Source organism: Anas platyrhynchos, chromosome 2 (assembly GCF_047663525.1).
Source record: "Anas platyrhynchos isolate ZD024472 breed Pekin duck chromosome 2, IASCAAS_PekinDuck_T2T, whole genome shotgun sequence".
NCBI lineage: Eukaryota > Metazoa > Chordata > Aves > Anseriformes > Anatidae > Anas > Anas platyrhynchos.
The window spans coordinates 60,936,396-60,960,000 of record NC_092588.1 but is presented as its reverse complement, the minus strand read 5'-3'; the positions used below and the strand labels follow the sequence as shown (position 1 = coordinate 60,960,000).

The 23,605-nt window shown below is 38.1% G+C and overlaps 1 protein-coding gene across 3 annotated transcripts in view; it reads right to left on the bottom strand.

The window, feature by feature from the left end:
* The window catches only part of ZNF407 (zinc finger protein 407), a 333,603-nt gene that overhangs the window by 292,177 nt on the left and 17,821 nt on the right, over positions 1-23,605 (bottom strand). For all 3 annotated transcript variants that reach the window (XM_027451888.3, XM_027451889.3, XM_072034832.1), the window contains 2 exons: positions 12,868-17,679; positions 6,937-7,051 (listed from right to left, as the gene is read on the bottom strand). In XM_027451888.3, coding sequence (XP_027307689.3) covers positions 6,937-7,051; positions 12,868-17,644 — 4,892 coding nt within the window. In that variant the 5' untranslated portion in view covers positions 17,645-17,679. The remainder of the gene's footprint in view (positions 1-6,936; positions 7,052-12,867; positions 17,680-23,605) is intronic.

Below are 23,605 nucleotides of genomic sequence, written 5' to 3'. Positions count from 1 at the left end.
ATTTTTTATTATTTTTGGTAAATCCTGCTTCTCTTTCTGAACCCTAAAGCTCTAGTGAAGAGGTATTCATTGATAAAGGTTAGGTTCAGTTATTTATCATCTAAATAAAAAATGATTATAAAAACAGCTATGAAAAGCAGCAGGGAAAAATCACAGTCAAATGAGGAGTTTGATGCAATTTCTATGCATAAATGTTTAAAGCCAAAAACGCAACAACTAAACTAAACTTTCTGAATCGTGGATATAAATCCAAACCATGCAACTTGTGCCAACCAACAGAACAACACAACCAAAGTTTTAAGCAAGAACACCTTTCTCCCTCTCTGTACGGGACACCAATATTGATAACTCTATGGCTTCCTTCTTCTCGTGGTATTTTATATCCAAGCTAATTTTTTGCCATCTACTTCTGCCAATAGAAGGAAATTTTTAATGAGTATCTTTCTCAGCACTTGTACCAATCCTTCCAAATCATGGAGTCTAAAGATGGAAGTAGGCACGCTGAATTTTAGGATTTATGCCCATTTTAGGATTTTTGCAGCCTCTTTGCCCTTAGTTACAACTCCTGTCTCCTTGGGACCAGACTCAGTCCTTTCCCACGTGGGCATGGGTGGTGCTGGCTCTCGGAGGGTACATGCAGAGTGAGGTGTTCACCCAGGGCAAGCATCCAGGTTGCTGGACGCCCAAAATGCTGGGAGCAGTGGTGCTGGCTGGGCTGGCTCTGAGCCCCTGGCGTTGGGGCCATGACCAGCCATGGACTTCCTCAATCCCCCTCATGGGGAGGATCAGCCCTGGCATGACCGGCAAGCACACGCATACTTCACCCTTTTGGTGGCTCTGAGGGGGCAATGCATTCCTCACTTCGAACCTGTTGAGAAGCTCGGGTCCGCAGGACTGAGTCCTCACAATTAGAGGAAAACTAAGAGCCTTCCCGATCCATGAGATGCTTTAAATTGCCGCAGTGCCTCGAGACACGGGAGCTTTGCTTTGAGAGAAGCCTACCGCCTAATAGAAACGCACGCGTCCACGATGTCGGAACAATCTACAGTAAAGTAAAAAATTAAAAATGCATGTCCGTAAAAGCACCAGTTACACGTGCCGCGTATATCATAGTCACACCACTGTGTATCTCGATAATTACCATTTGGAAGTGCACTGAATTAGACTTCACGCAGCAGATATTAGTCTGAATCACTAACAGTATCTCTAATTCAAACACAAATATATACTCTCATGACTATGTCCCTTACATACCTTTTCTCTTCAGCAAGCACAACTAAATCATTATCACAGTCTAATTTAGCACGCAAATGGCGGTTTATTAAGTCAGAAAGCTGGTCGTGACTTCCCTGTCCCGTTTGCAGTACCAGGCTCCAACAGAAGGGTCCCTGCCCCGCAGCCTCCCACTCGCTTGCCGTGGCCTCATCCAGCTCCACGGCCGGCCTCCAGGCCACCAGCACAGCACCGTGTCTGCACCAGCTCCGGAAAGGTGCTGGGAGCTCTCCTGAATGGAAGTAAATTGCTTCCATTGCAAGCAGTTTTCTTAAACGCTAAAAATAGGGGCTACGTGCAGAAGGTCAAGTTTGCAAATCTAATAAAATGATAGATAACCGAACAAAAATTGGCGAGATAATGTGAGGCACATGTTACCTTACTCCACATACTTTTCCAGTATTTTCTTATTAATTTGCCTAAAAGCGTGTGCAGGTTTGGAAAGCTGCTACGTAGGCGGAACTCATTTTCTTTACTAAAGTGTAAACAGGCACAAGCACCCGATCGGACCACATGGCAAAAAGCAGACAGAAAGAAACTCGGCGTACCTGGGTGTGGAGCAGTCATTTCACACACACTTATCTTTAATCTAACCAGCTGAACCAAACGCTGATGTTTGGATTGGCCACATCTGTAGCTATGGTGTGTGTAATTAATTGTTCGTTCAAAAATGCAATTTCATGATGCATTTGACGATTTAGGTACACAACAGTTTTAGTTTTCAGAGCCGACTAAAAATAGTGATTTTAATTTATTCCTGCTGCCTACAATTACCCACAACCATGTATTTTTAAATATTTCCAGCCTATAAAAATTACTAATTTTTGCCACTTGTGTTTATCTGCATTTAGACTTTGATTTGGATAAATTAAGCTCTCAAGTGTTCCTTGCTTTATGAAACTCTGCATGTTGTACACTTCAACACAAATAAATGACTTCTACCATTAGAGGTTTAAATAATGTAATGTATTTCATGCTCAGCCTGAAGCTGGATTCCAATGAAGTTGCTAATGCACGTAATGATTAAGTGTAACTCAAATACTAACTGTGTTGTTGAAAACATGACAGGCAATAATTTGGTCTATTATATTCTGCCATTTAATTGCCTAGTACAGACATTCTCTGACACGTTATGAAGCAATGATTTACAATTATTCAAGCTGCAAAGGTCAGAAAGTGACATTATAATCATCTACACAGAGATCCCTTCTAATGCACAAAAACTAGGTAATACCACACAAAAATAGTTTTACTAGAGTAGCAACTTTCTATTTAAGATTTCCCAAACTGCACACATATAAATAATTAATTTACATTACAGTACATTAAGGCATCCTTGAAAATATAATGTTTTTCCTGCTCCTACCAATAAATTTACGAATAAGTCTTTTTGCTTGCTAAAAGCGATCTTAAGAGCGGGCTTTCACTAAAAGTAGCCTGACATTAACAGGCTGAAAATCTAAAAGATTTTTTTTTTTTAAACATAACACAGGAGTACAGCCAATTTTTTGTACAGGAATACAGCCAATTCTCACCTATAAAGCAGTAAGATCTGTTAGCCACTATACTCAATATAGGTGAGTATTTTTCTTTAGATGTTCTCAGAGCAACCAGTGTCATTAAAATACTAAGCTTTATACAGATTAAGATCTCCCAACTATTCTTAGTATTAACAACAGCAGCAAAAGTGAAGTTATTTCCATGCTTGGGACACTGTATCTCTTGTCAAAGCTTATTTATATGGGGCTTTAAAAAAAAAAAAACAAACAGAATTTAGCAAGATACTTATTTAGCAGAACATCTTATAACATCTCCAGGATTAATTGGGAAAAAGAGTTTGAAAGCAAAACGAGGAAACACATAGGAAAAGGGTGTAATACATCCATCCACCAAAACAAATCCAAAACATAAAAAATAAAAGTAGGAAAACAAAAAAACAAAAACAATAACACAGGGAAAAAATAATTCAGGGGAAAAAAAAAAATCTATTTCCACCCCCTCCAATTTCCCTCATGTGTGTTCCTTAAAACACTTGACTACTATATATAGAATAAACATGATAAAGATATTACTACAAATGACCTTTCAATTTTTAGGATGGTAGTAAGAAATGTTGATGTGCATGTTTTAAATACTGACAATTTTCCTAAAAATCCAAACCTACCTTACACCTATCTTCTTCAGTAGATTTTTTAGGAAGTCATAAAGGAGAGGGGGAAAAAAATGAACGAAGCAGCCATTGTTACTCAAAACATGTAACTACATCCCCCAAAATTCTGTTTCTGAAAGCAAAGGCAAGAACAAGGCACAGGAATAGGAGATGCTTTTTTTAAATCAAACATTGCCTATAAATTCTGTTCAAAATCTCAAGTGCAGAACAATGCATTTTTCATGTTCTACCTGAGGCATAAAATTCGAAAAGTGCATGATAAGCCTTTTCAAGCCTTTTCACTGCATTCCACCAGGCAAATGAAACAAAAATTTTAAACGCTGGGCAACCAAGATTTGCTCATCTCACCCAGGGTGTTGTGTCAGCCAAATTCAGAGCCAGACTTACAAAAATTAAATTCAAATATGCAGCAGTTTGCTACGCACGGAAAATAGATACTACCTCTGAAATAACGGGATATATTTTACAGCCATGGGTATGGAAAAGAAAACAATTAACGCACATCTGTGATAAGAAAATGAGTAGCAGACGGTTTATTCCAAATGTTAAAACATTAGCGGTGTCCAATTTCTGTATCGTGTAGTTTCTGCCGTGCAGCTGAAGAAAAACAAACCCTGAACTTCAATTAAAAAACAACAACAAAAACCACAGCAAAATTACTGCGTTTTTCAACAACCAAGTGAATTATATATTGTGTGCTTTGTATCATGTAAATATGAGGAACGTTTGGAAAATTTAGACACAGCAAACCCTTCCAATAAGAACAACACAGATACATTGTTTTTTTAAAAGTTGTTTTTTTTTTTTTTAAGTGTTATTTTGAGAACACACTACACCACAATGTTGCACTGACATTTCACCTTTAAAAAGTGCCCAGGCAGATTCAAAAGCTTTTGAAACACAATTTATCCTCACAACTAGCAGAGGGCTTATTACTACGAATCTAAAAGTCAGAGGATAGAATATTAACTACTGCAGAAAAGAAAACATAGTGCAGGACCTTCTGTTTGTGACAAAATTACAGAGTTAATGTTCCTGAAAGATCACTTCACCTTTTAAAGCATGATTTTTAAAAAGGTAAAATTTATAGCAATTAAAGCTAATGAAGAAATGCAGCATGAGCTGCTTATGTTCAGGAACTAATAGGTCCACTGAGCATTTCTAAGATTATTTAGCCATCAATGATAATGAATTGACATTGTCAGTGGTGTTAATGTACCAATGCTCTATAGTGCCACTAATCCGATAGCCAATCCTAGCAATTTTTTTTTTTATGTTGCCACTTTATGTTTTTTAACTTACACACTACCCAATGCTTTCATTAAAAACAGCAGAAACACAGCACAAGCTATTACACTTTTTTCTGTTCTTCCACATTAAAGGATGGCATATTCATTATTCGGACTACAGTTCAAACTGCTCTGGTCATTCCTTCTCCCTCAAATCCTGCCCAATTCTTCAGGTCTGTTAGCTACAGTATAAAAACGTCTTTTCCAATTAAATCAATGTTAATGTGTAATTCTTAAAATACATTTTTTGGTGCACATTAAGTGAAATGTGATGATTATTTGAACAAGTACATAAATCAGATTTTTGTGAGCACAGATTATCGTGGTGTATGTCTCTTCAGCTCATTGTTTTGTCATATCTAAATAGCACAGCTTCATGTTGTTGATGCAAATTAGTAGTAATACAATACTGCACAAAAATGGAAAATGAGTACCTGCTTGGCTACCAGGTATGACATATCAGCAACACGTAGTAAGCAATCAGCTTCCCAAACTGACTAGAATTCAAGCTCACTGTTTAAATCATCCATGTCATGAATTACAACCAAGTTGTGTATTTTCTGAGACATATTCTAAGAACATGTCAACCCTGGAGGGAAGGAATGGTTTTGGAAAAGTGAGAAACTGTGCCAAAGCCTGATCAGTTTAATTTTCTTTTTATAAAAGATACACTATTAAGTGTTTCAAGATTTTCGACTTTGCCTTTGATGATTACATAGTTAAGTAACATGATTTTTCTTTCTAAGTTAAAAGGGAACTGAATAAAGAACCATTGTCAAGTTTGTTGAAAACTTCTAAAGAACCGAGCTTAGCATCAGCTAAACAGTTTTGTGGATCTGTAGTTGATAACCATCTCCCATGCCAAATTCTCAGCAATCCATATAGTAGACACAGCAAATAAAAATTTTTCAACAACATAAAATAGGCTACTGTGCATAAAGTTCATATTAAGCATGCTGCAAAATAAAGAGTAGCACGAGTTATTCTACTACTGATATTCAGTGGACTTAAGAATTAGGCTCATACATTTTTATTTCGTGTTCCAAGAAGTCAGCAATTAATTTTCTTAAGTGAGTAAAAACATCCAAAGTATCTCATAATGCTGCATGCAAAATTATTTGAAAAACAGAGAGATGAATCAGTGAAAATCACTCAGCTGCATCTTCAGCTGAAGATTCACTTGTCCTTTAAAATGTGTAACTCACTTTGTCCTGCAGTGGATCAGTATGCCAAGACTAAAAAAAAATCTTCCTGCTTAATATTATCCCTAGCAGCACACCACACCATTCATGTGTGCACTGCATCATCTAATTGAACCTGTGCTGTTCTACACATTAGCCATAAGACTGCTACAGCAGGTTACATAGGTTTGAGTAAAGTGTTTTTATATGATGCATATATTAGTTAATTTCTCTAGCATAATAACATTAAAATATATTTTTAATCAGAAGTAGGGTATTAAAATCCAACTTTGAATGTCCTATGATGTACCATATATGCCATGGCATTTTAAAACCTTTTAAACATTTCTGCTAAATTAATTAGTTTTGCATTAAGGAGTCTCAATGCCTCCTATTAAATGCAACACATTTGAAGGACAATTAAACATTATGAACGATCCTTCTGAGGAAATAACGATTAAGTAAAAAAGAAAAACAAGATTTTTTTGGTAACAAACAGGAACACAAGCATACATAAAAGATTTCAATTTATTTTTAAAAGTCTTATGCCCGCAATATTTTAGAGCCATTTGTTTGAAAAATCAGTCTTCTGTTTTGTTTTCGTAAAGAATGAAAACCCTAATGGAGTCCAGAAATCTGTTAATGGTACTAAAATTATAACAGTATAGCAAAAGAAAAAACCCCACACAGTAAAGTCTATATTATATATTTTTTATGTCTTTAAATGGAATTTACAGTTCTCCCTGGCAATGTGAATGAACATCCTATAATTTAGTCAATTTACAGATTACAGGTTCAAATTGACCTTGTAGCCCATAAAATTGCTCATCTTCAGTGCAGGATTAGAAGTGGGAAAAGAATGTCATAACTGTATTTAAGGAATTTACCATAACAATGGAAAGGAGGATATGCATGCATAATTTTAGCCACTCTTGCTCACATCAGAGTTTTCAATTCTGAAACAATGCATATCCTGCACTCTTCTCCTGGTTAACCATGGTGGAGACTGTTTCAATTTACTCACCCACAGACATGACACTTGTATTCCCTCATCCCAAGGTGCCTCTTGACATGGTTTCTGGCATCTCCGAGCTGAGCTGTTGCAAAGTGGCATATCTTGCACTTGAATGGCTTTGATCCTAAGTAAAATTTAGCATAAGATATGAGTTGAATTAGAATAATATATCACCCACGGTTAAAGAAATAAAAATTCCTGGGAAAAAATAACCTTTAAAAAAGCCTACCCCACATTTAACCTGTTTGAGATTTTTGCCTAATAAAAAAAGTAGCTCGTACATAAATTTATAATGCCCAGGACACAGATGGTATAAACTCATTAAAGTTTCCTTAGGTTCAGGACCACAGAAACTACTCTCTTAATGCTTAATAATCATTCACTTCTTTCTTTTTTTTTTCTTTTTTAAAAACAAAGAATATTAAAATGAAAACCTTTCAACAAGATGACAAAAGTTGTTCTACGTCTTTCGCCATTTCCAGATACAGAAACTCAGGTAATGGTCTAAAATTGGTTTGATATTGGTGTAAACTCAAAATGTATTTTTTTTAAGCAAGTATATTTGAAGTAAAGTAATTTTACAAGTCTTCCGACTTTGAATAGATTTCACATTAGCAGTGGTATTTCAGATTTGTTCTGTCACACACAGAAAATGATTCATCACCTAGCCATTGTAATGACATGCAATGTATGAATATACAGTGGATAAAATATTATGCCTTTATGACTGTTTTATGGTCAGGAATTTATGATTATTCTGCAAACCAGAAGTATTGACATTTTGGCTATTATTTATTTCAAGAACAAACTTTAATATTAAATGTCTAGTGCAGACCAAAGAACTTTAGAATTATTTCTCCAAGGAAAAAGTACCAGGCTATTTCTTGTATCACATCAGTTCAGCAAAAAGTCCAATTATTTGTCTGTCTTAATTATCAGGGATCCTCTCCAGAGTATGGAAAGATTATTTTATTTTTTTTTACTGAAATAGTTGAATCGGGCACACGTCAGTCCCTATGTTACTAAGCAGTAACACAGTTCCAAAGTATGCTGGAGCACTTTCCAATTTTCTGACCACTAAATCCTTAAGCCAATAAATCAAAATCATAGAACTGCAGTTAAAAGTAAGTACAATATGGTCACAGATTCTCCATATTATGTTTAGTATATGTTTTGCGAAGTACTTCTTCCAATACAGTTAAGCATAATATGAAATATGTGATCTTTAACAAATATACATAAAGAGCTCTGATAAGAAAAATGTTACACTATATCATGCGTGATCAATGAACCTTTTTGCTTTGCCCTTGAAACAGAATCTCCTCCAAGAATCCACTGGTGAAATTGAGGATCTTAGTAAAAAATTTTAGGGTCTTAAATTTCAATTTAATTCCCAAAAGCTGACGAAAAATGAAGCATTTAATTTTAATCTTCTAACTGAAATAAAAAAGTCAACAGTACTAAGCACGGGCAGACAAGGTTGAATATTTCACAGTTCAATGACAATGAAGCCAGATCTCTTAATACTTCCATTTCTACTGTTGGAAGTAGATGTAAAATATATTTAGCACCTGAATGGTTATATCTAGTCAGCTTTATATGTTTAAATGTCAAAAGCAGGTTGAGACCGGAGCTAACAGCAATCACATTCTATCAATCACACTGAAAAACCCCAGTTTATTTAAATGATCCTGATAAAACTAAATTAATCATTAATTTGGTGACATTTCAAATCAACACTGCATTCTATAAAGAGACCCATGCAAATAAAAAAGCCTATCTTTGCATTAAATAAAAGAGTATTAAAAGTTGATGTTTTAACTTATGATCTTAAAGACTAATTGCACAATTAATAATACCAAGGCCACAGTCAGGATTTCTTTTTAATCTATCGGTGTTTATACTGCTGTTTCATATCACAGAATTCAAATACCAGGTGGATTCAATCCTATGTTCCTTTAGTTTCTCTCCTACTGATTAAATTGTAAATTCGTTCCTCATTCTGTTACTGCAGGTGTCCCGCAGGGTTTCCATACAAGACCTTTGCTGTTTTCCATTTACATGACTCCTTTGTGAAAAACTGTAGTTCAGACCAATCGTAGCTACAGTGTGCTGACAATACATAAATGTATTATTCCGTTGACTGCTCTCATCCAAAAACCACTGAGGCCTTGAGGTTTATTTATTTATTTATTCCTCACATCCGGAGCTGAATATCTGTTAACATCTCCATTTAAGCTCCATGAAAATTCACTTGCTGGCAGGCTACAGTCAGTACTTATCACCTGAAACAAAAGCAGTACATCTCCCCTTCAGGTTGCTGATGCCAAATTCATTCCAGTATCTTCTTGGATGGAAAAAATAAAAATATATGCTTAAGATGAAGGCATTAGACTGAAAGTTAAACAAATGGGGCAAAAATCTCTTTTTAGTATAAGGCTATCTGAAACAATATTGAAGCAATTAAACATTTCTTAGCCATTTTTATCACAAATGTCAATGTTTCTCATCTGCTGTGTTAATGTGATACTTACTACTGGCTTTACATTTGGCTTTTAGTTCACTAAGAAAAATACTTGCAATATAGCACCTTTCCAACCAAATGACTTTAAACAAAAAAAAAGCCATAGAATTACTTTATCCACAAGTAGAATAGTGGCATGGAAACAGTGTACATTTTCGGAGGCAGAAGTAAACAATAAGGCTTTTAACTACAGAATTGAGGAAAAAAAAAAGAAAATAGACTAACTCTTAATGACAGAATTGGGAAAAAAAAGTGAAAATAGACTAAATAACACAAACCATGCTGTTGTTTCTCATGAGATGACAGGAGTTAATAATCCTAACACAAAAGAAACCCAAACCTCTAACAAAAGTTCACTGCCTGTTTTAAGCCAACATCATCTGCATGTGCAGGCAGAGCTGTGGCTCTAGCTCAGGCCCAACGCAAAGCAAGCAGAGCCACATGAAACACCATCGTGCCATCTCCTAGTACGGTTGGGATATGGGTAGTAAGATGCCACTCTTACATTGGGCAAGCCTTCCACTTACTGAAGAAATCTGATGAGAAAAGAAACAAAGAGGATGTGGTTGCAGGTGATTTTTCCTCACATGTTGATTGTTAATTAAGTTTATGGGACCTGCATCAATTGCAAACTAAAAAGTCTTCCACCTCGACTACTCCTTGTATTTGTCTTTACACTTCCTCATTTTCACTTGTCAACATGTGATGGACTTGCTTGTTATCTCCTCTGTAGCAAAGCTTTCCTTTCATTTGCAATGTGAAAATCTCTTAGATTATTTAACAGTATTTCAAAATGATTTTTTTTCTATTAATGTAAATCATTAGTTCTTTCTTTCTACAACTTTCCCTTCCATTCCTCCCTACCCCAAAACCATCACCAATTACTCAAATTAATTTTTAAAAAAATAGAAAAATGAGGAGTTAGATATGGTTATAGATACAAGCACATATCTATATACATGGATACACATCCTGATGCTGAAGAAAGACTTAGAAAAAGCACATAGTCAGAACAATAGATGGGAAAATAATGGCAGCTTCTCCTCCTGTTGTGCACCTGATGTTACCCTGGAAGAGATGAGAGAAGCTAGAAATACTACTGTGCTTTGCCTCACCAATGGTGTATGTGCAGCTGGTGGTGCAGGGCAGTTCCCCCTGCCACCATCCCCAATAAGCCCATGTTTGTTTCTTATTCAGCTGCATCTGTTGTGATCTGACAGACTGGGAGGAAAGGTTCTATGGCACACAAAGGAAATCACAAATATGAAAACGGGGACTGGAGGAGAAAGCCTTCCTCCCATTAACTGTTAATAAAAGTCTCCGCATGGCTATTTATGTGAATAAGCAAGGCATCAGAAGAGCCATCCATTTAGAGGTGCTGTGAGAAAGAGGCCCGATTAAACTCCCATCTGTAATCCTTCCACACCCCTCCACCAGCACCACCACCAAGTGACTTGCAAACTGAAATGTATCCTTTTGCTGCTTTGCATATTTAGGGCCATTCAAAAGCACGATGAAAATATTCTTCATGATAAGACCTACACACGAGATGGTAAAAAGTACACTAACTTTTACTAAATGTTACAATCAATGATGTAACTTACGTAAGTAGGGTTGCTTTGTCATATATTGATAGTTACCTCACTTTCACATCCACATTAACTTGATTTTAAATGCAATTAATACATATAGTCAAGGAAGACTAATGGACTACATTCTGCACTTAACCTGGTGGACATTTTCAAATGGCACAAGTGACCAGTGCAAACCTATTTTGCATTGTAAACGACTAAATAAATCTTAATGGATTAAGAATGATCAGCTATCAACACACAAGGGAAATTAAGTGCTGAAATGCCTACATTGATTATTTTAAATTATTAGCCTTACTCTGTTCTTGAATTTGTATGCTTTTAGTGAGCTTTAACACATTTACAAGACTTATTGACTATAATTACAAGAGAATTCAAGTAATGGACACATCAATTATAAGCAACATGTCTTGACCAGACAGTTGCATAAAGAATTCTAAAGAGAGCTCCATTAGCATCTTCCCCCTTAGTTTTATTCAGTTTTATCTGCCGAAAGAGGGCATATTAAGGGCTTATGCAGCTGCTCTGACCATGGGAACACGGCCGTCCCTCTAAAGACTTAACGCCGCATTCAGAGCTGGACATTAGCTGCAGCAATCCAGATAACTGCGTTATTGACAGGCCAGAAGTAACGCTGAAAGTATTAAGTAGGTGAGTTATCGGCATGCATGAATACTGCAGTTATGGTAAAATGCTTTGAAAGGTTTGAAATACAACGTCCGTGTTCCCCAAGATTAATTTTGAACTTTGTTGTCCAGTCATGCCCTCGCCTTTTCATAAAAAACTTACAAAACTATTTTTGGATTATGCCAGGCATTACCATACTTACATGTTTCTTTTTTCTTACCTTTTTGTTCTCTTCCTTGTAACCATGCACTAAGTTTCAAATACTGCATGAATTTAAACTATAGCTTCCATAATAAGCCATTATTTAAAAGTACAGTAAAATAAACCTTACAGTTTTAATGAAAATATGTTCATTGAAATGTGAATTTATTATTCAAATCCACTCATAAATTCAACCATGGAGACACCACTTGTCTAAGCAGAGCTCAGTGATTTAGAAAAGCTGTCTATTTAAAATAAAGAATGTATGGCAGGTTTATAGAAACATCGCAGTGAATTTTTACATAAATTTAGAACTGCAGCTTATGCATTTTTCTACAAAAATGTTTTTTAAGTTTTCCACTTAAAATTAAACATAAAAATGAATTGGAAGTGTGATCAGCACAGAAACTTAATCAGATATTACATCCCCGTGCATCACATCAACATTACACACTACCTCCCAAAAAGGCTGACCTATTCCAATTCCCATAACTTATTTCCACAATAAACTCTTGATGCTCATTATTGGTATTTATTAAGGAATGATGTATTCTCAAATGGCTATCCTGAAGCATCACGCTAAAATGCTGCAAGTATTACTGAATTGAGATGAAATAAACAATTTGGATGTTAAACAACTGCGAGGAAGAGGACGTTAGAAAGAGCAGCTAATTGTTCTCTTAAACCAGCACTGCTTCATTATATGAATTTAAGAACCAATTAATGATTACCATTTAGATTAAAGGGAAGGAAATCTCTATATATGAAACAAAAAGCAGAAGGGCGACTGCGCTTAAAACGTTCTTACATTTTCTGCCCTTTGATCACCGTATTTTCATACCCCTTTAGGTAATTTTCAATTTCATCGGTGGCTCATCAGGCAGTATGAATACCAGTTCCTAAGAAATGTTAAAGAGATTAACAAGCAGAAAAAGACCAACGGTAATAATTCACTCCGTTTCAAAGAGACCACTCGCAAAGAGAGCATTTCCATACCTGTATGGGTACGGATGTGAGCTAGGAAGGCCATGGAATTGCTACTCCTGCACATCTTCCCGCAGTACTTGCAGACGTTGCCTTGGTTCTCTTCCCTCTCTCTGTTTATTTGCTCCGTGTCCTCCACGATGTACTTATTCACTTCCCGCAACAGCTCCTCGTGCTGCTCTTTGATGTGGAGGAACAAGTTCTGCTCCGAATCGAAGGGCTCGGTGCACTTCACGCATTTAAAGGTAGCGCCTCCTTCGGGCAGCTCCTCCACGCTGGCCTGCTCATTTCGCATGTGCCCCGCACTGGCCAAGTGCTGGTGAAGGTTGCTCTCCGTGTAAAACGATTTTCCACAGAGTAAACAATGAAAATGTTTTTCTTTTGAAGGATGTTTCATGGCTATGTGAACATTTAGTCCGCTCAAACCATCTGCTAGGAAGCCGCAGTCATCACAGCGAATACGTGTCGATTCCCCAAGGGAAATTCCTTCCGACTTCTTCTTTTTCCCACTGTTTGGTGAAGTGTCTGCTTTCACTGCAAACTCACCAACTCTCACTGCACCTGACGTTTGTCCTTCATCCGCATGGTCAATGGCCTCCTCGTCTTGATGGCTTTTTAATCTCACTATGGAAGGATCAAACTTGCCAAAATTTTGCATTGCCTTTCCTTTATCATCAGCACTGATAACTGTTCCTAAAGCCTCATTACTACTTTCTTGCATGCCCTCAGCTGCTGAGCCATCTGCCTCCCAAACACTGTTATTTATAGATACTTCTGCTTCATGTTGTGCTTCCATAAGGGCTTCTTCCTCCTCCCCAGTAGGATCCTCTTTGAAACTTCTGTCACCCTCTAAACTATGTATATTTTGCATCATTTCTCCGATGTTTCCAGCAAAATTTGATTGCTGTACTGCACTTTTTGTTTCTGGAAGACTTAACACAAGTGGGTTATTTTCTTTCAGTGGTATTTCTTCAAGAACGTCTGTGTTTCTACATTCTACTTCAGGGTTTTCTCTAGTTGCTTCCAAGCTTTCCTCGCCTTTTCCTGAATTCAAGTCTGTGCCACCTGAACTATTTTGATTTTCTGCTGAGCAGTCGTCTGAGCTGAGCAGCTCCTCACCATGCCCATTGCTCTGCAACTCACAAGTGCCTGCTTCTTTAACTGATACCTCTTCATCAAGCTTAACAGCTTTATCTTTCTGAGGACCTTGCTGGAATCCTTCACAAAGAAGGTTTTCTCCTCCATTTTTAGCTTCCACTTCAACTTCACTTTTTACTGTATTTTGGGAGCTGCCTTCTTTAGGCGTTTCTGGGGACGCATTTTCGTCCAAGACAAGACCCTCAGTTAAGCTTTTATTCATACGATCACCTTCTGCAGCATCACTGGTGTATTTCATTTCATCTACAACAGTTGTCACCTCTCCTGCACCGGGATGGTGCTCCTCTTGAGACAAAGCAGCGCCTTCTTTAGTGATATGTGCTGCTTCTGCTTCCTCCACTGAGGAATAAACATGCGACTCTCTCCTAATTTTATGTTTCTCCGTTGCCGCATGCCTAATCATCTCTCTCCGAGTAACAGCATAGTAGTCACAAGCCATGCAGTAGTATTCAAATTGTTTGGTATGTTTTCGTTTCACGTGCAACTCCAGAGAAGAAGAAGAATGAGCAGTGAAGTCGCAGTGTATACACCTGTTGTCGTTTGCACCCACTGCTCTTCTCTGGAAGCACGGGTCACCATCCTGGGTAACCTTTGCTGGTTCAAGCAGTACGTGTTGTTTTATATTTACCAAATTGCTAGCATGCTCCAAGTCTGGCAGCCTACTGGCATTTTCAGCCTTTACCTCAGCCTCTCCTTGTTCAACTTCTTGATTGTCTAAGACAGAATTCCCCAAATCTGATGTCTGGCCACCATCCTCAACATGTTCACACAGGGCAGTCACAGGGCTGCTAACTTTGCTCGTGGATTCAAAATTACCTCCTTCAGGGTTAACAACGATCTCCGAGTTCTGTTTTCCACATCCTTCTATTTCCACACGACTTTTGTGTTTTTTGGTCGCACAGTGCCGTTCCATGTCTCCTTTGGTTACAGTGTAGTAATTGCAAACCTTACACAAATAGCTGTACTGATGACTGTGCTTTCGTCTGATATGAACAGTCAAGTTTGTAACACTGGAGGCCAAAAGACCGCAATGGGTGCATGTCCTAGAAATAGTGCCTTTGGGTCTCCCTCTTTTCGGTGCGTTAGCTAAAACCAATTCATTTTCACCAATTCTTTGATCAACTGGAACAAACTCTTTATTTCTCGATATGTTTTCCACAGCAGAAGATGAAACGTGTATAATTTCTTTATCTAACTCTGTGCTCCCATTCCCAGAAATGCAAGGATCCATCACTGTTTTAATACCACCAACACCAACGCAAACCTTTTCGATGCATTCCTCAAAACGTAGTCCAATATTGTTTTTCCTGGCATTTTCAAGGTGCTTGCTTCTTTTGATATGCTTCTCCATTCCTTCCTTACTCAGGGAGTAAAGATTACATGCTTTGCAAAGAAAGTGGTACTCCTGTGCGTGTCGGAGTTTTATGTGCCTTGTAAGAACCGTGGAAGATCTTGTCTTATAAAAACACTTTTTACACTGAAATTGGGTTTTATTCAGAACAGAATGCTTTACATCATTTCTATGATTTGCAAAGGAAGAGTCTGGAGTTTTTGGTTTCATCGATACTTCCATTTCCTTTGCAAGACTTTGGCTACTGTTTGATAGTGAGTCAGCGTAACTTACCACCTGCAAGGTCAGATCACTGTTACTCAAAGAAGTCGCTGGCTGAACTAATGAACTATCATGTTTCTCCTCTTTTTGATGATTTATCAGCTCTTCTTGTGTTTGAAAGAAAAGAACACAAGTTGGACAACTATGGGACATATTATGCACTTCACTCATATGGCTTTCAAAGTTTATCACATTCAAGCTGGTAAATGAACAAAGTTGACAATTAAAGCTGCAACCTCCCATCTGGTGTTTACTGTCCTGACAGTGTTGCTTCATGTCTTCCTCGACTCCAGAGGAATAACTACACGTCTGACAATGAAACTGAATCCTTTTTGTGTGAAGCTCTACAGTATGAGTTTCCAAACTTTTTTTGTTCTGAAAAGCATGATCACAGTCCATGGAAGTATGATGAACACCGTGATCAGCAGTAAGTTTACCTTCAGAATTTGTAGTATCTGTAGGGCTGGAAGAAAGTGTATCTGGCTTATCCTGAGTAAGATCTTGAATTTCTGAAGTATTACAAAGACTTTTATCATCTGTTTCTAATTCTGTATGTGATGTAGGGCTTGACTCACCAGGTTTAGCCTGTGTGCTGGAGACATGCTTTATGTGTACTCTCTGAGTTTCAGACTTGCCTCTCTTACCCAACAAACTGTACCTTCTTTTAACTTGCCTTTTTAATCTAAGAGACCTACTTCCTCCAAAAGAAGTCCTTAGCAATACAATGTTTCTTTTATGTTCCAGTCTATCAAATCTCTTTGTCACATTTAAACTGCTAACTAGCTTTTTGGAAGCTGGAGGGAGCTCTGATTTCTGCAATACACTTTCTGAGGGTCCTGGTATTTCTAGCTTTTCAGTGTTAACTTCATGATTTCCTTCCACGCTGGAAGAAAGCAACTTTCTTTTTGTAGTATCTGTTTTTTCATCAGGAATATTTGTAGATGGTATCATTTCAACAAGAAGTTCAGTGTTATCATTTTGTTTAGACAAGCTTACTTTTGAGCCTTTCAGTGCACTGCAAACATTTAATTCTTTTGCATCAGCAGTCCTTGCCCTTAATTTACTGCTCCCGGGTTTTGCTCTCACATTTCTCTCTCTGGTTGCAGTAGACTGTTGCTTTTTAAAGGATTTTTTTGTCAATATCTGTACAAATCCTCCCCGTGCAGCAAGATTTTGGCGTCGAAGGTGTGTCTTGCTGAGGAAATGAGAATTTAGGAGATTTTCCTCAGGACTCTGAAAACCACAAAGATCACAACAAAATATCTTGGATTGTTCACAATCTTGCTTACCATCTGCATGTAATGTTGAACTAGATTTAGTTGAGCAACTACAGTGAGGGCTTGTTTGCTCTTCAGATTGTTTACAGAGGCTTTCTTGTATATGCTTTTCCATATCAGAGCAGGATGGTAATAACTGATCACATGTTTTGTCTTTAAAATCTTTGTCTATGTTTCCAGCTCTGTAGCCAACACTGATTTCTTCTGAAGAAGATAACTTTTCAGGAACAGCAGCTAGCACCTCTTGTGAATGTTTGCTTTCCTTGTGAATTTTCAGGATGGCACCATCAGCACATTTGAAATCACAATGTGGGCACACAAAATTTGAATTAAATATGTTATCACCATGACAACTGGCGACTCCTTCCTTCTTTGCAGCTCCAGCTTCTATGCTATCTGCTCCTACAGCTAGGACTTTGTGCAACTTCCTTCCAGTGTCCTTCACGTCTGCTGAAGAAATCAGCTTTCTTTTCCTGCAGACATTTTCAGGTCTCTCTGCTTCAGCAATGTCCAGGCTTGGTGATCCTGACAATGCCCTTTTGTTTGTTCCATTCTCTTTCCTTTTCTTTTCAAGGTTCCTGAACACTTCATCTGATATGAGCCTTCTTCTCTGCTGAGATGAAGAGTCACATTCAGCATTTTCTCCTGATGCATTTTTCAGGGATCCTTTTCTCAGCTTAGTTTCCAAACTCTCATCAACATCAACTCTCTTCTGATTATCCTCCCCATCCATTCTTAACATGGATACTGTCAACTGTAGAGCATTTGGCTTAGTACCTATAAAAGAAAAGAGTTATTATTAATCTTTTATACAAAACCAAAATTTATAAAGCTAAAGATTAAAAAAAAAGTTTTACAAAACAAGTTTAATAAATAAAAAAACACACCAACAACTTAGCAAATTAAAATTGCGTCAAACCTCATGACACCTGAAAACCAAAACAACTCCTAGGCACTTGGTTCTCTATGTCATTTAAACACCATGTGACCAAGGACTGGCTTCAAAAGTGGTTCTGTAATCAAGTAACTTACCAATGAGCACTGCCAAGACTCACAGGCTTAGCAACCCTAAAAATATGTTAATTTTATTTAAGTGCTTGAATTTTTACATGCTTAAGCTTGGGTAGACAAGCCTAACCTTCATTTCTAGAAGCATTTGTTAAACGCTGACAGAGTTCAGCGAACCAGTCATGGGACATTCAACTTTTCCTGGTCAAGAAATCCAGTATCACAAACTTAAAAGCTCCAAGGAGCAAATGACCATGACTGCAACAACAAATAAAACAAAGCTGACCCAAATTACAAGTACTTTAAGTATGAAGATTTCCATCCTTCCCATTTAGATTATCTGCTAAAGAATGAGATCAAAAATGCTAACTGAGACATGTTATAAAAGAATATGCCACTAGTATAGTTCCCCATCACTCCATGAAAATCCTCTAGAAGTTCATTTCCCAATAAAAAAATACACAAAATAACAGTGCAGAGACAGGGAACATCTTTGAACCCCAGCACAAACTCTAGCCATCCACATCCAGTTACCAAAAGCTTTCTTTCAACTTCCCAGCGTGACCTTCCTGCTCCCAAAAAGATGTCACCAGCAGAAAACTGATGCTACCAACACACTTTACAAGGGGGGAGGGGGTGGGAAATCAAATCTTGACGTTTATTACCTTTTCATTTTGATATGAAGCGATCGAGAATTGAAAGTGCATTTCATTTTAACAGATGATTAAATACTAAATGTTTATCTATGTGCTTTATGCTATGATTTAAGCATCAATTTGCTGCAGATCCAAGTATCCATTTTTTTGTTCAGTTACCCATTGAATGAGGCCATGACCACAATAGTAAGTACTTCCTGACAAGATTAAGTAATTGCAACGTTGATACAAGCAATGCAAGGTACAAAAAAAAAAGTATTTAAGCACATGTCAAAAAAAATCTTGGTTTTGAGGACAAAGTAAAAAAGTGTTGAATTGGGGAAATATACCCAAATCAAATGGACTTGTTACTTACAGAGGTAAAAACAAAATTGGTTTGGGGCTTAATGATAATTTAAGGAAGGCCTGTAAGCAATTGAGTGCATAGAAGTTGCAGATGTTGAACAGACCTGTTTTCCAACTGCAGGCCTATCACTGAGCTAAAATACTGACCAAGCTTACACCCTGTTAGCTGGACCTAGCCTTTTAAATGAGAAAGTAAAATCTCCGGATCCCAGCAGATCTTTTGGAGGCTCCAAATACTGCTTCTTTGTCTTTTTCTGATTCTTACACTGTATTATTTTTTTCCTTTTTCACTAAACCATGAGACATATTACCTCAATTAGTTAGAATTAAAACAATCCGGTCCATATTCTCAGTTGGTGTATGCCAATATCCTGTCAGCATACTCAAAAACACCACAGCAATTAATAGCAGAGGGGAATGAAGCCTTTGAAGGGCAAGCATACCCTGAAAAGGTTTACGACCACTGCTTGTGATATGGAAAAAAAAAGATTAGATTAAAATTATGTTGTTTAATTGGAGTACAGCTTTATGTATGTAACTTGCTTAGGAAATACAAAGGAATTATTTCAGTGATGAGCACCATAAGTCCATCCTTAACTGTCTGCAAGCAGCAGCCATGGGTCCTCTGCCTCACTGCACTTCCACAGCGAGTTCCCAGCCCACCACTGAGACCTGACCGCTCTTCCCTTATGTGACCTGGGGGGAAAAAAGCAGTTTTTCCCTGCTGTACAAGCCAATTTGCAATGTCAGACCAACCCTCCATCTTCTTGATAGGATACTTCCCTCTCAGAGCGTTTAATTTATCAGAGAACCTGTCCGGCAGTGTACTAATACCTGCACTGCAGACTTCCACTATCAAAGGTTGTGTCTGGGTAATTAGTGGCTTCTCCATTGACAAAAATTCACACATCCAAGCCATATTAATAAGCAGAGGACTGGTGGCTCCTCACCACACTCTCTTCCGACATGCTTCATGCCCATTTAGAGTCATCCTATAATTTGATTTAAACCTTAAAGTGCTGTCACACCGAGATCAACCTCTGACAGAAATCGCAAACCGCTTTCAGCCGCAGATACGGTAATCACCTGAGGTGGATGCTCCCCGGCTGTCACAGCAAGGTATCAGCTCCTCTCAGAACAAGCCTTCCCTGCCATACCTGCTCGGATTCAGCTCATTTCCGATAGCCACCTGCAAACCTCAAAACACGGCTGCTTATTGGCGTGCAGCACCCCCAGGCTTAGCCTTACTTCTCGGCATTTGTTCGCTAACTCTCCTGTAGAAGTTCATCCCACTCTACAAGCTATCAAAAACAAAAAAAAACAGATTGCAATCCCAGCTCTGGCACCCATCCTTGTCTGGTTGGATTCAGTTCAACCGGATTGCATCAATTAAGGGCTTTCACGCCCTTAGAAAAAGAAATCTATTTCCCTTATTTTATCTTTGCAAACTGTAGTCACCAACAGGTCGCTGGGCAAGCGTAACATGCAAAATACAAACCTCACAGGTGCTTCATGCCCCTGCCTTCTTACCTACTGCCTACAGTCCTCCGAGTCATCAGTACATGGCCACGCTCGTTTCTGCCTTCAATCTGTGATAACTGTTCCCGTGCAGCCCAGAGATGCACTCCACTTCAGTCACAGGCAGCACTCCTCCTGGTGAAGCCTCCAGCCTGGTGTCTTTCCCACAGCTAACAGGTATCAGTCATCAAGGCAGGAACTCCTCAAGCACACCGAACAAGCTAGGTGTAGTAACAACTCTATGCCCTCACGTGCCTCATCTCCAACCCACACATGAGTGTTCATGAAAATATTTCCTCCCAGCACACGCTCCCCAGAGGCATATTCGTCTCTGCCCCAACCACCATATGCCCTGTGTCAAAATATTGTCACACTGGAGTGTCCACCTGCACGAAACCATAATCCATGAAGAACAAAACATAACACAAAACATCTTTGAGGTGACTGCTGTTGTCCTGCTAAAATTACCCTTATATTAATCTAAGGACTTACATTTCCTCAAGTTCCTTTTAGCTCTCTCTAGAAGTTGCCTTTAGGGCAGGAGTGTATCCTCTGAGGCAGATGGCAATGGTCACTGCTGTCACTGCTGCTTTCTGGGACCACAGTCAGTGATTTGCTGTGATGGGGTCAGTTTTCCAAACCCCAGACAAGATCTAACCCTCAGCATGGAAGCACATCTCAGTTTCTCCCCACTCCCATCTTTGCTCAGACAACACCACTGTGTCTCTAACACAACCTTAGTAGCACATGCCTAAGTTTTCTTGATGGGATTGTGGTGCCTTACACACAAAGCAAGCTTTGGGCAGAACTCTTCTCAGCTTCTTGTACAGATTTATTGCACGAATGACTATTGTTACCTGAAGGATGTGTTCAGCACACTGTAAGACTCCTGTAGGCAAAAGGAGCCATCTCAGCACCGTTTTGCTCTTGCTTCTTGTGCTTATTCCTTTATTGTAAGCTTCTTCCCTGAAAGTGCCTGCTCAGATTTGCCACCAAACAAGAGAGCAATGGCGAAGGAGCAAGCTGGTCACAAATATGGACTGCCCTAACCCTCAGCCTGCATGAGCTAATTCATCTCCACTCTCATCAAAGCCATGACACTAATTAATGGGTAGCCTAAATTTAGTATTAGTATGGGAACTGATACACCAAAGAAGGCATCAAAAGCACTCTGAGTTTGTACAGTCCCAGTGACCACCGCTAAAATATTATACATATGGCTAAATGTGGGTGGGTTTTTTTGCAAAACAGATCTTGGATGAAGCGTTGAGTGCAACAGGGATCAGCATCAGGAGCAAAGATTCTGCACCTGGAGTTTGATTAAGTCAAGTGACAACCACAAAACACATCCCAGATTTAACAAGCATCTCTCTGCAGCCATGACAACTTAAGCACACATTTAAGTCCACTTCCAGAATGACTGAATAAGACTTTTGACATCAGTGTGATGCTGACAGACTCACACAGCAGCAGAAGTGGAGAAGCACAGCTCTTGAAGTTGTTACTACCTTAACCATGGATCAATGAGCCTAAAAATATGCAAGATACAAGTTGTTCATGCTTTTCAGTCTATCTTCACTTTTTAAAGATTCCAGGTACGTTTTTACAAGTAATAGGTAACCACTTAACCTATCGTATCAATAAATCAGATGGGATTTTGCAGGCCCTGGACCACACCAATAAAATGGACAGGCAGAAGGCAGCAGACCACCAGGGCATAGAATCAAGCCCAGCTGAAATAGGCAGTGGTCAAATCGTTGGTATTCCAGCAGCTGAAAACTCAGCTCTGTCAAACAGCTCTCCATGAACATCATGCTTGATGTTCAAAATGAAGCTGTTCTAACTCAAAAGTGGGTTGACTTTTTGTAACATAAATCTTTTGTTAATGTTCATATAAATCAAGTATAGCTGAACAGATTCTTAAAGGACGTGAACAAAAATTAATTTGCCACATTAGCTTCAGGTTAACAAATTCTTCAGCTTGGAGACAGTCATACATTACTTAACACACTTTCAGGTTCTTTGCAGCACATTGCTGTTCATAAGTTTTGAAACGAAACCTGTTGTGGCCCAACCATTTGTGCTAAGCTCAGTAACTCCACTGGACATGTCAGCTAAGTCTTTAGCATAATGCTTTTCTTCAATAATTACTCAACAATCCAAAATAAGTTAAACATATTTTTAAGATCTTCAAAATGAGAATATTTATGTTATACATGCTACATCTGCATCATAAAAATACCAAAATCTTTGCCACACATATGAGGAAAAATACATTTTTAAATTACAACTGCATAATACACAGGATTTTGGCTGTGTCACAAAAGCCACTACAGCTAAAGATTCTCCTCTTCTGTGCACTAGGACTTCCAAATGGTCAGAATCTTGAAGTTTTTGTTTTAATAATTAATCTAATTTAAAAGATACAGTCCACTGTCACAGCTCATCACTTCCTCACTACCTACAAAGAAGAAAACAAATAGAAAACATGATAAAAATACCATCTCTTAAGCTACTACCACTATTTAATACCAGATAAGAATACAGATTTTTTTTTATTCTCCCTACAATACTTTCTCGTATATTGATACTGTATTTGCTACAGCTCTATATAAAAACATCAGTCATCTGGGGACAGAAGATCTTCTCTTTGACAGAAATAGAAAACACTTTACTGGAGTGTTTTCACTATTTTTTTCCTCTGGTAGTCCACAAAGCAGGATGTAATTTCTCTATGCCAACAGATACAGACAGTACAGTTTAGATTTTCAATGTGAGACTTAGATTTCCCTAATCCTCAGATGAAATTTAGAAAGTTGTAATCTCAAATTAAAATCAAAAGGACAAGCAATTTAGTAATGTTCCATAAACCTGGAATGAACTGCAAAGCTCCCTAACTTGGTGCTCAATACATTTTTATTTACTTCTCTTTCTGCTCATATGCCAGCCCTGTAACAGTAGGAGTGTGGATGCCTATGGAAGAACCCAAAGAAAGTGTATTTACAGGTACTATATTCCAGTTAGATTTTTATTTTGTGTGCTAATCTTGGCATGAAAATTCCCCAAACACTTCTCAGTCAGCATATTATCATCTCCAACTACTCAATATCCAACCTGCAGTGTTTGTAAAAGATGAGATACATTGAAAACAAAGTTTTATTTCTCTCTGTTAAAAA